The sequence below is a fragment of the Ahaetulla prasina genome, chromosome 4, assembly GCF_028640845.1.
Source record: "Ahaetulla prasina isolate Xishuangbanna chromosome 4, ASM2864084v1, whole genome shotgun sequence".
NCBI lineage: Eukaryota > Metazoa > Chordata > Lepidosauria > Squamata > Colubridae > Ahaetulla > Ahaetulla prasina.
Genome location: NC_080542.1, coordinates 45,601,961 through 45,617,028, shown reverse-complemented (window position 1 = coordinate 45,617,028; position 15,068 = coordinate 45,601,961). Strand labels below are relative to the sequence as shown.

The window sequence follows — 15,068 nt, the reverse complement described above, 5'->3', positions numbered from 1 at the left end:
AAACTAAATGGAGGTTTTTAAAAATGGGTCGTCATTAGCTGATTTCTTCTTCATGACAATTGGCAACTGGCATTCTTCTTTTAGACACAAGAGGGCAGCTCATGACAAAAAAACTTCCAAACATTTCCACAGGAAGTTCTGGCATCTCACTTTTGGATCATCATGGCTTGTTAACTCCATTGGACCTCTCTTTTGGTTTCATTTCCTTTTACCATTTTGAGGAAGGGAGATATTTACAGCCAAAGAAGTCTGAATACAGAGAAAAAAAAGATTCTTGGAGAATCATTATGTATCTCAAGTTACTCCCTTGTTCGCTAAAGAGAAAGAAAGAAAGAAAGAAAGAAAGAAAGAAAGAAAGAAAGAAAGAAAGAAAGAAAGAAAGAAAGAAAGAAAGAAAGAAAGAGAAATTTCCTTGCTTCTGCTGCACTTGAGAAAAATACCTTTCCCACTTTTCTAGTTTTACGTTAAAGAAAATCCAAACTGGCCAAACAACAACTCCAATTACATTCTCCAGCGTATGGAGAGCAATATGTTTGCATGTCAGCTGATTATATAGAGTGCCATGTTCACAGCATATGGGTTGGGTTCACATCAGCTAAGTCCAAGCCAAACAAAACACATTATGGCTTAAAATGCTATGTGAACACTCTTTTTAACTAAAGCAAAACAGAAATAGACAGGTCCTTGCCATTACAGAGCTTATAAGCTAAAACTAGTAATGGGAATACTAACAAACGGAGAGCAAGAGAGTTAATGGATCAATGTAATGAAACAGAATAAAATATACTTAATATTTATATTCTTATATTCAAAATGTAGTAAGTGTAGTGCCTGTGAGGATCAACATAAGGAGTATTGCCCATAGCAGCTTTTCTGCTAAGTATCCTATATTTGCTGAGCCCACCTCTTCCAGATCTTTTCATGCAGAACTACCAAGGTTTAAAATAATAGTCCTTGCTGTTTTGAGGCTCACAACTACAACTTCATCCAGTTAAACCCAAATACAAACAAACAGAGCACGATGAACACCTTAAATTGAGAGGGATGGGATGAGTGAAACTAGATGAAGTATGGATTCTAGTGGGAAATAAAAAGGGCCCCTTCGGGTTGAAAGCTCATTGATCCTCTATTTTGTATCCAGGTGAATCTCACATATTATAATGTTTGTTTCTGCTGCATAATCTAGTCCCTCCACCTCTCTGTATTGATCACATTGACCAATGTTTTAATCTACATTAGGATTCTTATTGTCCTTATCCTTTGTGGTAGCTCAGACATAAAAGATTAAAAATTCTAGCAATAAAATAGACTTTTATTTTAAACCATTTTTTTAAAAAACAGGAGTTTCTACATAAATAAAATGTAATAAAAGAATTGTTGCTGATGTAGTATTTTCAGTATGTTCACCAGACAATAATTCTCCCAAATTCAATAGGATAAAAATAATAAATTTCAGAATATTGAAAACTGTACAGGTTTGAAGTGGAAGCCCAAATAGTATGTCTTTAGAAAATATTTTAATTTTGAAAAATCTCACAAAGCTGAGAAAGCTTTGGAAAAAAACAATTGAAGTGATTAAAAAACAGACAAACCATTGGAATCCTTATTGTGAAGATAAAGTAAGGAGGCTTTGGGTTGTCTGGTATAACTAAACATAGCAGTTTCATTTAACATAACCATTGGTGAACCACCCTTGCAACTCCAGTTCAACAATATTTAGTCTGCCAAAAATTCTTTCCTGATCTGAGTGAGATTTAAGATACTCAAAATTGTATATCAGGTTTTGGTCGCCACAATGTAAAAATGATGTTGAGACTCTAGAAAGAGAAGAGTGCAGAGAAGAGCAACGAAGATGATTAGGGAACTGGAGGCTAAAATATATAAAGAACGGTTGCAGGAACTCGGTATGTCTAGTCTGATCAAAAGAAGGACTGGGTGTGACATGATAGCAATGTTCCAGTATCTCAGGGGCTGCCACAAAAAAGAGGGAGTCAAGCTATTCTTCAAAGTATCTGAGGGTAGAACAAGAAGCAATGGGTGGAAACTAATCAAGGAGAGAAACAACTCAGAACTAACTTCCTGACAGTTAGAACAATTAATCAGTGGAACAACTTGCCTGCAGAAGTTGTGAATGCTCCAACACTGGAAGTTTTTACGAAGAGATTGAATAACCATTTGTCTGAAGTAGTATAGGATATCCTGCCTAAGCAGGAGGTTGGAATAGAAGGAGGTCCCTTCCAACTCTGTTATTCTATTCTATTCTATTCTATTCTATTCTATTCTATTCTATTCTATTCTATTCTATTCTATCCTATTCTATCCTATCCTATCCTATCCTATCCTATCCTATCCTATCCTATCCTATCCTATCCTATCCTATCCTATCCTATTCTATTCTATTCTATTCTATTCTAAATCCATTACTCAGAATTGAACTTACTTCTGTGTAGATGATGACAACTTAAAATAACAAAAAAGCCAGTTTGGTGTCATAGTTATGGTGCTGAATTAGAACCTGGGAGATGGTATATTAACCTCTGCATTCCCTGGGTGCTTCTGGGTGGAATTGAAGATGTTACTTGTCAAGAGCTTCATGACATGGGGTTGGTTATTTTCAGGACCACTTCTTTTCATTGTTTCTGCATATCCTTCTAGATCCAACAGGAAGGGCCCTTCATTTAAAAGAATATAATCTAATGAGCCTAGTGTGTCTGATAGTCAGGAGGTTAGATACCCCATTGAGAGGTTTTTGTTAACTACTCTATTTGGGTTTACCCTCAGTAACTTCTATTTAGATTTTTATTCTTTATTATGGTAGCATTTTTGAGCATCATTTTTATTGTTTATGTGTGCATTTGCAAGACGGGGATCCATATAAATTGGTTAAATTAAAAAATTAATAAAAATTAATAAAAATGATATGGGTATCATAGAAACTAATGCAAATAGTTTCCACCTTCTTTCTTTAGAAATATAATATGAGGTCTATTGGCTTCACCACACACAATAACAAAAACTCCCTTTTTATAATCCTGTAATCCCTTAATTTGGGGTAGAATTAGGGTGACTGGATGAAACTAAGTGTTTACTGGCCAGATGCCCTTCCATGTGGAGTTCACAGCAGATATTTTTTCTTTGCACTCCAGAAGAGAAACCTCTAGAATTGAACTCTCAACTTTCCAAATGGGAGGCAAGCATCTTCCCCCCTAGGCCACTGCAATAAGCACAATGATTGCCAAAATATGTAGTGAAGATATAAGGGTACAAAGTATTTATTCTTCATGAAATACAGACAAATCCTTATCTACTTTAAAGATAAAGATCCCAAGAGCACTTCCCTCCAAATCAGCACACTGAGCTTGTGCAGAGATCTCCTAGTCACTATCATACTATCATTTTGCCAAAAAGTATATAATCATTTAGATTATCATAATTGTTTTGAATTTGGCACTTATGCATATAAAATAGCAGATGCAAATTTATGCACACTTATCTGTGTTTTTTTGGTAATGCATTTTCTTTTCTCTTTCTGAAGGATTCCTAAGTGATGGGTCTGCAAATCTTTTAAGGCTTTTTTAACATTCTGAAAACAGTTGGGGCAAAATAAAAAGAGCATTGGATTTAATTTAATTATAGTTCTTTTAAAAAATAAATATCATTCCTAGGGTAATTCTCTTTGTCATTTTTCTCCTTTTAAACTCTAAAATAAAATAATTATTCTCTCAGATAAAAGCTGTAGCTGTTGGTGTGGATGTCGGAGTTCACCAAGGTTTTGTATCAGGGATTGAAAGGAAGGCCCGCAGCCGCCAAGCTGTGAATTGTAGATGCTTGCCCTAGCTGATAATTTTTTTCCCTAAAAGGGCAAATTTTAGAGGAAAAATCCACCATGATAATGATAAGACTTGACAGCTAGGAAGAGATCTCCATCTGCAGAGGACCAAAATGCTGACAAGGCGACCAGAGGAAATCAAGGATGTTGTTTTCTGTCAAACTTTAGGATGAACTTTAGGCTCCACGTTGTATGAGAAGCAGATTAGAAGGACATTAAATGCCATGGATCAAATAGTGTGATACATAGGAGTTATCCATGAGTCATAGGGACTTAGTATCAAATCTTGGAGCTGACTCGTATATCCCCTACTCTAATATAAGTTCTTGAGGTGTCTCTTCAGTATTTGAATCATGACTGTGAGGGAAAGGGGAAGACATTAATTGTACCGTGAGCAGAAATTCAATTTCTTTATCCTTATCATATCTAACCAAAAATTGCTATCTATCTTCTACAATAGTAACTAAAGATTGCTACAAAAAGGTTTAGGGCTAGGGTTCTCCTTCTCTGTTCCATGATATAATTTAAATATCTACCCTTTTAATATATGGCTGCAGTCTGCATAAACTCGTGTCTTGGGATCCTGCCAAGACTTACTCTTAGTTTCTGCAAGGAAAAACCAGTTTTTCTTTCCCTCCACAAATTAGCTTTGCCCTTGGAGTGGGAGGGGGCAAACACCAAGCTCTCACCTTCCTCATCCTCCTAACCTCACCCTCCCTTTCCCCAATTCCACTATCCCACCTTCCCTGCCAAGATGGCTTGATTAAAAAGCCGCTGCTGCTGGAATAGCTGCACAGCTGGTGATCCTGTCAGCACCCCTGAGCAGAAAGTCGCTGAAGATTAAAATCTCCAATTAGCAGGAATGTGAAGTCGGCAAGAAATACGGCAGATTCCAAAACTAAAATGGAACACTTTTGAATCAACCATCCCATTTCTTGGCCATTGCAAGATTCTGTGTTGCTCCACACTCCTCCATTCAATATCGCTTTCAGAAGGAATACTTTTGTTGCCACACTTGTCTGACAAGAAAAGCTCAGTTTTCAGCCCAAGAATCTTTTTTCAGTGTTACTATCTCAACTTTTGAAATGTAAAATGCCAACTTCATGTTTGATTGAAATTTGGTAATTTTTAGATATTGCAATTAAGAGTCATAGTTCTAGCTGTCCTTGAATGGCATTTAAAAACATTGTTCCTGGCTCAATCCACCATAATTTAGTTTCAGTATATAATTGATCAACAACGGTTAATCTGAATTACTTGTACATTATGCACGACCAAGGAAAATATTTATAGAATTTGTGGATTATATTACTTTAAATATGAACACATGAAATAAATCCCACTATATTCAGAAACGTATGGAATACGTTTTATTCATGCTATCTGCTGACAAATAACTATGAACCAGATCTTAGAAAGAACCCATGAAAAATGTTTATATCATTATATGACAAGATGACTGATACTGATCTAGAACTAACTTGTTGAAATATTCATTTGGTCCTATATATTTTCCCTGACTTCAGCATTAGTAAAAGATAAGGTTATTGAATTGTTGCCTTTAACAGGAGACAAATGCATCACCAGTTTGGTGAAAAGGTCGATATTTTGCAATTGTACCACTGCACAAAGGGTAAAATTAGCATTGTTGACTAAATCAGTATTCAGAGGTTCCATATTTTGTTTGTCTTTGGCTCACCACTTCTATATTATATTTTGTTTATTGTTATTAAAATAAGCGTGTGACACAATATCCATCTGTCAGGGATATTAGTGGTCTGGGGAATTGATTCCTGTTACAGACTGAGAAAAATAATTTAGACTTCCTCACTCCCCCCCTCCCCCCTCCCCAATCCAACTTTGTTTGTGAAGCTCCTATAATGGGATTCTGTGATCTAGGAGAAAACAGAACTGAAGTAAAATCAACACGACATAACTAAGAAAGAGGAAGGCTTCTAAAATGGGCAAAAGAAGCTTGCGAGGCAATGGCCAAACTGCAAAGGAGAAATAGAAATTAGCGTCACACTTTAAAATGGATAGCCAAAACTTTTAAATGAATCTGTTGTGTGGCTTAGCAAACTCTCTCTCTACTAAATAAGCTTTTCTTTCCCCTAGTTTCATTTGGTATTTGGGAGAAAGCAAGCATAAAAATGGGGCAGGACGCAGCTGACAAACTATAATAATGCCAACATTGGCTATGGTAATCAGCCTGCCACATCTCTTTTGCATATGCACACACAGCAACATACACTCACAGCACCACCCGAACAGACTGGCATGGCCTATGTTGGCACAGGTTCAGAGAGCTCTCCTGTAGCCTCTCTCTGCATCTTGTTCAATTCGAAGCACAGATGAGCCAATCGAAGCAGGAGGGGGAGGGAGCTCGTATGGCACGTCCTCACCTGCCATTTAATTGGATGTATTTTTAATTAATAGCACCTCAGGGACTGACATGAGACACAGTCGGTCTTTGAATAGGGACTGGGGAGGAATTGGGGAATGTGCAAGGATTGGACCGCAGGGTGCGCTTAGCGGGCAAACACTGCCATCAATCAAGGACCACTTTGGGCTGTTTGGATGGAACACAGCATAAAGGGAAATGGGTAGTGTGTGGATGTGATGTGTGTGTAGGACAGGCAAGGAATCAAAGAGAATAATTTGCTTTCCCTACTTCTAAGGATGAGCCCTGGCCAGTGGGAAGAAATCTCTAAGGGCAAGGCAGGAATTTCAGGATAGATATGTTGAGACAGGTTTAGAGCAACTTGCTTTTACTTTGGCCTTCAAAAAAAATGAGATTTTTATGTATCCGTACAGTAGTTTTCATATCTTCCTTTTCAGTTTGAGAATACACACAGCAAGGCTCAAAGGTCTTTTCATGGCAGTATGTATTAACAATGTTTCATGTGTCTGCATATAATTGTGTGTAATAAAAAGAGGATCTACCGGAAGAGGCCAACCATCTCTTTGAAGCAAAGATATGGATTCCCTTTGGGATCTATTCCATGGCCAGAAGTTGGCAATATTCCTGCAGTTAGGATGGGAGAATATTTTTATGGCTCCCAGGATTTCTGGGCTAGGAGAAGCCCAAAGTTTGGCATATTGTTATGGACATTTAAGAATCAAATTGGTACATGAAACACCTCCCCTTAAAGGGACAGAGTGACTAATTTGGGGAGGAAATGCAGGCCTGACACTAATGCACCCTTCCCTTCCCCCCCTTTCTTTCACTCTCACATACACTCTCACATTACTCTCTCTGTATAATGGCCACAAATCCAGGAAGGGACCCCACATTGTATAAGCTCACACATTTTAGGTAAGCTAACCTAATATACTCCTTTGGCAGGCACTCTTGATATAGAAGGCCTTTTGATGATTTATACACTTCTCTAGAAATGTGTACAACCAATAAAGTAGCCAAAGAAATAGGTCGAGGAGGGGGGAGGATAACAGTCTGCCTCCCTCAGGCTTCACTTGGCAAGCTGTCCTCCAGAGCTCATTTCAAAGTTGTTACAGGAGCTGCCCTTCCCAGACACACCTGCTGTTTGGGGGGAGAGACAGGAGGAACCAAAAGTAAGGTAGGAGATGCCAGTTTGGATCTGCCCTCATCAGTGGCCAGTCCTGACTTAGTTCATTAATATGCAGGTTTTAGCTGATCAAGGGGACATATAGGGAAAATATTTAAAAAAATGTAAAGCAAGAATTAAAATCTTCAATCTATTGTATGTATAGATTTTATTGTTATGGTGTGCTTTCTAATGTGTTTTACATATATTTTATTAGTGAAGTAGTAATTTCAAAAATAAAATTCAGTAAATAGATCATTCCTGAAGAGTTGTTGCCTTTGGTAGATAATTGTTGAAGATAGAGGATACCTTGTTGGGGAATTAATCTATATTCAAGATTAATCCACCAGTTGCATTTTCTTCCAAGTTTAGAACCCTGTTTAGTTATCAGTGAAATCTAGGGAGGCCACCCAATATATTCTGGCAGGCTGGAGTCACAAGCTATTGATTCTCCTAATTTGGTATATAGCTAAAACTAAAACACGGGATGAGTTAGGGTAGAGTAGATAAATAACCTTTTTTGTTCCTTTCTGCCTTTTGTTTCTAGGAACAGATGTGCCATTGGACAAAGAACTGGCTAGATCATGACTTTTTGCCTAATCAGATGGCAACTTTTTTTGGTTGAAGGGTGAGGAATTTAACATTTGCACTGGTTCTTCAAAGAAGATATGATTGGCCGGCAGACACAGGTACACCCTATTTCTCTTTTTTGCCTGTCCTACCCCTTCTCCCCAATGTTAGTACTTTATAATTTCACTGCCGCTGTTGAAAGGAAGAATAGCAAAGCTGGACAGAATTGAAACCTCTGGAAATGAATGCACAGCTGGTGCTGCTCTCTTCCTGCTCAGCTGCACCAGCCTCCCTTTGCCTTCTGGCGAGTCCCCAGTTGGCGGTGGGGGGAGGGGATGGCAGGGGGAAGGAGGGGAGGATGGGTTCCTGCTAGTAAAGATGATGGTTTCTGCGGTGATGCGCCAGGGCAGCTGCCCTGCAGAAGGAGAGAGGGGAGGGAGAGTCAGGTGCTTGTGGATTTAATGTAGGCCACTCATTAATATTTAGTGTCATTGGAAGAAAGTGCAAATGTGTGGCAGGGAGATTTCATCTAGCTTGGTCTACACCGCCTCCTCTGCATTGGAATGTGTTTACCCAGGCAGACATTTAGGGGTACCAGATGCTAGGCCCAAAAAGCCTCTGGAGATTTATTTGGCCTGAAGAATTAAAGCTGCTATGGTCCTCTGAAATTTATTTCACTTCAAGACTGGATGGTTGCACACCCCAAACCTTCCTATCTTAAGGAATACTGTACTAAACTCAAAAATGTATCAAATAAAGGAACATTCCTCCCGTCCCCTCCCCTCTCCAGCAATTTCTGAGGTGTTAAAGAGCCGTTTCTTTGGCAGTGTGTTTTTTATGGTAGCACTGGCGCATAAGACTAGCCATTTGTTATTACCAAAATGGTTTAAAATTTTCAAATATAAATTTGGACAGTATAGAAAAATAGATTGGAATTTATGTTACTCAGTTAGTAGATTCAGGTTTTAAAGAATGCAATATGTTTCCTACAACTTAAAAATGTAGTTTAGCCAAAAAAAAAAAACCCTCTTGGATCCTTCAGGGAACGTTTAAAAAAGGTTGGCTCTCATCATTTTTATGCTGCAGATGTAATAAATGTAAAGGCACTTCGGTGCATATCTTACGGTTATGTCCGCTTGTCCACTTGTAATTGACCAAATATTATGACTATGGTAAACCAGGTTCTTTGAAGCCTGGCAAGGATTAAAAATATTAATGTTTTGCTGGATTTTAGTTTCCAAATTTGGATTCTTTCCTTCTGTGAAGAAATCTGGATAAACTTGCGTCTGAAGCTCCACATTAATGGAGTTCGTCAACTCTGAGACTTTGAATCAACTTTGGACTGATGGGAAGGCCAAGCCAGACAGTATGATTGCATATGCTCTTGCTTTAATTCACTGTTAAAAAAATGAATCACAACTTGCAAAAATACAAAAATTAACATAATTTCAGTTATCTGATGTCTTATCTACTATATCTACCTATCCACCTACTTATCTTTGAATGGGCTATTCTAAATAGACTAGCCCATTTAGACCAGAGGAATGCTGTCGATATAATTTACTTGGACTTCAGTAAAGCATTTGATAAAGTAGACCATAACCTACTACTAGATAAAGTAGAAAAATGTGGGTTAGACAGCACCACCACCAGATGGATTCGTAACTGGCTGACCAACCGCACTCAACGTGTAGTCCTCAACGGAACTACATCCACATGGAGGGAAGTATGCAGTGGAGTACCCCAAGGCTCTGTTTTAGGCCCAGTACTCTTCAACATCTTCATCAATGACTTGGACGAGGGGATAGATAGGGAACTCATCAAATTTGCAGATGACACCAAGCTGGCAGGAATAGCCAACACTCCAGAAGATAGGCTCAAGTTACAGAAAGATCTTGACAGACTTGAACATTGGGCGCTATCTAACAAAATGAAATTCAACAGTGAAAAAAGTAAGGTTCTACATTTAGGCCAAAAAAACAAAATGCACCAGTACCGTATATGTGGTACCTTGCTCAATAGTAGTACCTGTGAGAGGGAACTTGGAGTCCTAGTGGATAACCATTTAGATATGAGCCAGCAGTGTGCAGCAGCTGTTAAAAAAGCCAACACAGTTCTGGGCTGCATAAACAGAGGGATAGAATCAAGATCACGTGAAGTGTTAGTACCACTTTATAATGCCTTGGTAAGGCCACACTTGGAATATTGCATCCAGTTTTGGTCGCCATGATGTAAAAAAGATGTTGAGACTCTAGAAAGAGTGCAGAGAAGAGCAACAAAGATGATTAGGGGACTGGAGGATAAAACATATGAAGAACGGTTGCAGGAACTGGGTATGTCTAGTTTAACAAAAGAAGGACTAGGGAGACATGATAGCTGTGTTCCAATATCTTAGGGGCTGCCACAAAGAAGAGGGAGTCAGGCTGTTCACCAAAGCACCTGAGGGTAGAACAAGAAGCAATGGGTGGAAACTGGTCAAAGAAAGAAGCAACTTAGAACTAAGGAGAAATTTCCTGACAGTTAGAACAATTAATAAGTGGAACGACTTGCCTTCAGAAGTTGTGAATGCTCCAACACTGGAAATTTTTAAGAAAATGTTGGCTAACCATCTGACTGAGATGGTGTAGGGTTTCCTGCCTGGGCAGGGGGTTGGACTAGAAGGCCTCCAAGGTCCCTTCCAACTCTGATGTTATGTTATGTTATGTTAAATCTCTACTAAAAACAAGACATAATTTAGGTATTTAGGAATTTTACTTTGTAACGACTTTTATTTTATTTTGGAGTTTTCTATGTTTAAATTTATTTGAGCTATTTTTTCTTTGTTTTTGTTTTCTATTTTATATAGTTTAATATAGGATTTTTCCATTTTTGTATTTTTCCCTTCATAATATACCAAGTACACCTTTCTTTTTTAAATACAGTTCTTCTTAAATACAGTTTTAAATACAGTTCTATAGTTGTAATATAGATACCATCAATCATGGTATCTTTCTGTACTGGTTCTGGGAGTGGGCAGTACAATATTGTCCTCCTTCCTCTAGGGTTGATGAGTGGCAAGAGCTCTAGCCCCTGGACACTACTTTGTGGGGTGGTACTTTCTCCTTGCTATTTAACATCTAATAAAGTACTTGAGTGAGGTCATCTAGCACTTTGAGGTGAGATATCATCAGTATGCTCAGCTTTGTATCTCCATTACAGGCTGTGTAAGTGATGATATGGAAATTATGTCTCAGTGTATGGAGTCTGTGGGGGCCTGGATGGGGCGCAACAACCTTCAACTCAATGTCTCAGTCATCCAGGTCCTGGTTGTCCCAAATGCTGTTCAAAAGACAACTGGACTTTCTTGGGTTTCTTTTTCATTGAAAATGTTTCACTTCTTATGCAAGACGTTTCTTCCGGAACTTCAGCTCAACCCAAGCAAGGCCACATGGCTTTTGGTTTTGAGGATCTTCCATCTTTGGTTCTGGATGGATGGCATTGCTGTAGAGCCAGATGCAATCTAGGGGCCTCCTGGATTCACATCTCCTTTCAAAGAGAGGTGGTGGCCTTAGCTAAGAGGGCTTTTGCACGCGTTTTGCTTTGTGTTGGGCATCATTTGCACGTGTTCCTGGACCTAAGAGGGCGTTTTGCTTTGTGTTGGGCATCATTTGCACGCGTTCCTGGACCAAGAGAAACTGCTCACTTTTAGTTATGCCCTCATTAGCTTCTGGTGGTTTATTGCAACACATTCTACATTGAATTGCTATTGAGGAGCATTTGGAAGGTTCAGCTGGTGCAAAATCAACGGTGTCAGTTATTCAGTGCAGGTGAAACATCGTTCTGCAAGTTGCATTGACTGTTAGTTTGCTTCTAAATTGGTAGTTATCTTAAACCCCTACAGGACTTGGGTCAGGTTATTTATGGGGCTGACTCTTCCCAGTTGTCTCTACCATCTTACCCAAAGTAGCATAGGGAACATGCTGCACTAGGAGTGTTGGCTGGCAGACCCCCATAGGACAACTTTTTCTGCTAAGTACCTACCCTCTGGAATATTATCCCTCAAGAAATTTGGTTGACCCCAATCCTATTGGCCTCTGTGGGATTCTAAAGACCTGACTATGTGCTCAAGCCTGCAGCCGCAGTGTCTGACACAACCCATTTCCTGTTCACTGCACTGAGGTCTTTATTTTATGCTTCTCCAGCTGCTATGTGTTTTAGCTCTTATTTTCTTTTGCGTTTGCATATTTCATATTTGTTTTAATGTTACAAGCTGCCCAGTGTCATTTACTGACATGGGCAGCTACATAAATTGATATAACGAATAAGTAAATAGTCACCGCTTATATTTCTACTTCTATATATATTATCATCTTCAGAAAAAAAGAAATAATAATTGAAGGTCAGTTTGGTGTACTTGTTAAAATAGCAGGCTAGAAAACAGGAGACTGTGAGTTCTAAGACCTGATAGGTGGGTGACTTTGGGCTAGTTGCTTTCTCTCAGACCAACCCACTTCATAGGGTGGTGGTTGTGGAAAAAAATATTAAGAAATGTTAGGTATGTTTTCCATTTTGAGTTTTTTTATAAAACTAATAAAGGTGAGTAAAACTTTATTGGTTTTATAAAACTAAGAAAGGTGAGATATAAATGAATAAAATACATTTTTGAAATGTACATATTAAGCATTGGGGTTTCATGTTTGGATTGCGAGAATCCAGTAGGCCAGAAGGCAGCCTAGAATTGGAGTTTTCTATATCAATTTGCTGCAGTAGAATAGTTAGCTAGATTTTTGCAGCCTAGAATTGGTAGCCTTAACTAATATGTTGGGAAATATCATCTGTTGGGCATGGATTAACAGTGTGCTGCTATAGGCATAAACGCAGGTGCTGATTGAAAATAGTCTGCAACTATATAGGCACAAGACTTGCAGAGAATGCTGCTGTCTGAAGGAGGGCAACTAATGCCATCCAGTACTGATCTCCATTCTCATTCCCTCCCTTCCTTTCTCTCTCTCCCTTGCCTTTGCACTTCCTCCCTCCCTCCCTCGCCAAATTATTCATTTGTCTAAGGCAAATAATATCAAGGATAGTTTGTCCCTCCCTCATAATAAAAGTACAGCAATAAATAAAATAATTAACTATTTATTGCTCTTTTGATCCCTCCCCCCAATGTTTAACTGAAGGAAAACATTTTCTCTGCCAAATGATAGGGTCAGCCTTGGTCTAATGTAATATAATATGTAATATATTGTTATTTTTCATAATATATTAGATGAATTTAATTTTTGTTTTGTTTTTATTTTCAGTATTAGAATTAAGATGAATTTTTCTTTGTAAATTGTACAGCAGTTGGAACTGAACTGGATATACAAGTACAAGTGAGAGGAGTCAGGCAGTTGGGCTCTGTGTTAAATTGCAAAATCTATAGGGGACCTTAGTGATCTGTACCCAAAAACTAACAGAATATTTTGCACAAATGATTATTGTGAGCAATCCTGATTGCATAGAAACTTCCGATCAAATTTAAGCCAGGGTGAGTGGAAGGCTTCTGCAGATTTCCTGTCACAATGCTGAAGGTCAAGACATCCAATGGACATGAAATGTTGTGCCTTCTTATCTATGTTGTTCCTGGCAATTTAAAATCCCATAATATGTATTCTGTAATAATTAAAATTTTCATCTAGAATGATTTCTGAAATTAAGCTGAAGATATTGTGTCTATTCCCAAAATCGTATTTTGCATGTTCAGAAAACCTAAAAAAACACAGAGTAGAGAGACACACTGCCACTTGAACAGAGAAGTGAATATATGAACTTATGTAGTCAATACATTTAGACATATGATATGGCCAGTCTTTACATTCCTTTTCTGAGATGAAAGTGTTACAGCCACATGCACTATTCAGATATTTACATCTTATGTACCATGTGCATGAAGTCTATGAGTGAGGGCATCTAGTATATATGTTATACGCAATGCAAATAGTGTTCTTTAAAGGAAGTACCGATCCTTTGTAGATTGTTACAGTCTATCTGCACATTTAGTTATTATTATATGAATCAGATCTTTTCAGCTGGAAAGGGTAGCTGTTTAGAAGCTGAATGCCAGTGTTAGAGGGTTAGAATTAAACACAAACAGTATAATCCCTAATCAGACTTTGAATCTGCAAATATATGAATGAATAGGCAGCTGGGGAGAAAAGTGGAGACTCAGAGATCGACAAGTTAATAAGGGGTATAGGGAGAAAAATGACTTGCATGGCAAGAAAAAATTCACATAAAGTGTGGCACAGTTTGCAAACCATTTCTCCAGTTCACCAGAACAACTAGACACAAGAACAGTTTTTTCCCCGAAGGCCATCACTCTGCTAAACAAATAATTCCATCAACACTGTCAAACTATTTACTGAATCTGCACTACTATTAATCTTCTCATAGTTCCCATCACCAATCTCTTTCCATTTATGACTGTATGACTATAACTTGTTGCTGGCAATCCTTATGATTTATACTGATATATTGACCATCAATTGTGTTGTAAATGTTGTACCTTGATGAACGTATCTTTTCTTTTATGTACATTGAGAGCATATGCACCAAGACAAATTCCTTGTGTGTCCAATCACACTTGGCCAATAAAAATTCTATTCTATTCTATTCTATTCTATTTTTTTTATTATTATTATTATTTATCAAATTTTTATACCGCCCTTCTCCCAAAGGACTCAGGGCGGTGTACAGCCAAAGATAAGAAACAAGATATATACAATTAAACCAACAATTAAAAACATAGCAAATTACAAAGGCTGATAATTTAAAAATTTAAATTTAAATTTTAAATTTTAAAAATATTAATAAAACCCCAATTTAAAATCAAAACTATTATGCCAGTCCCGCTTGAATAAATAAGTGTGTTTTTAGCTCACAACGGAAGGTCCGAAGATCAGGTACTTGACGTAGGCCAGGGGGAAGTTCATTCCAGAGCGTTGATGCTCCCACAGAGAAGGCCCTACTCCTGGGGGTCGCCAGCCGACACTGTTTGGCGGACGGCACCCTGAGGAGACCCTCTCTGTGAGAGCGTACGGGTCAGTGGGAGGCATAGGGTAACAGCAGGCGGTCTCGTAAGT

At 38.3% G+C, this 15,068-nt stretch overlaps 1 protein-coding gene across 7 annotated transcripts in view; it reads left to right on the top strand.

Annotated features, from left to right (window-relative positions):
• The window catches only part of CDK12 (cyclin dependent kinase 12), a 105,789-nt gene that overhangs the window by 51,859 nt on the left and 38,862 nt on the right, over positions 1-15,068 (top strand). For 5 of the 7 annotated variants that reach the window (XM_058181115.1, XM_058181113.1, XM_058181114.1 and 2 more), the window contains exon 17: positions 7,943-8,084. In XM_058181115.1, coding sequence (XP_058037098.1) covers positions 7,943-8,020 — 78 coding nt within the window. In that variant the 3' untranslated portion in view covers positions 8,021-8,084. Of the gene's footprint in view, positions 1-7,942; positions 8,085-9,199; positions 9,330-15,068 lie in introns of those variants that run through there. The other 2 variants (XM_058181112.1, XM_058181116.1) reach the window with 2 other exon arrangements.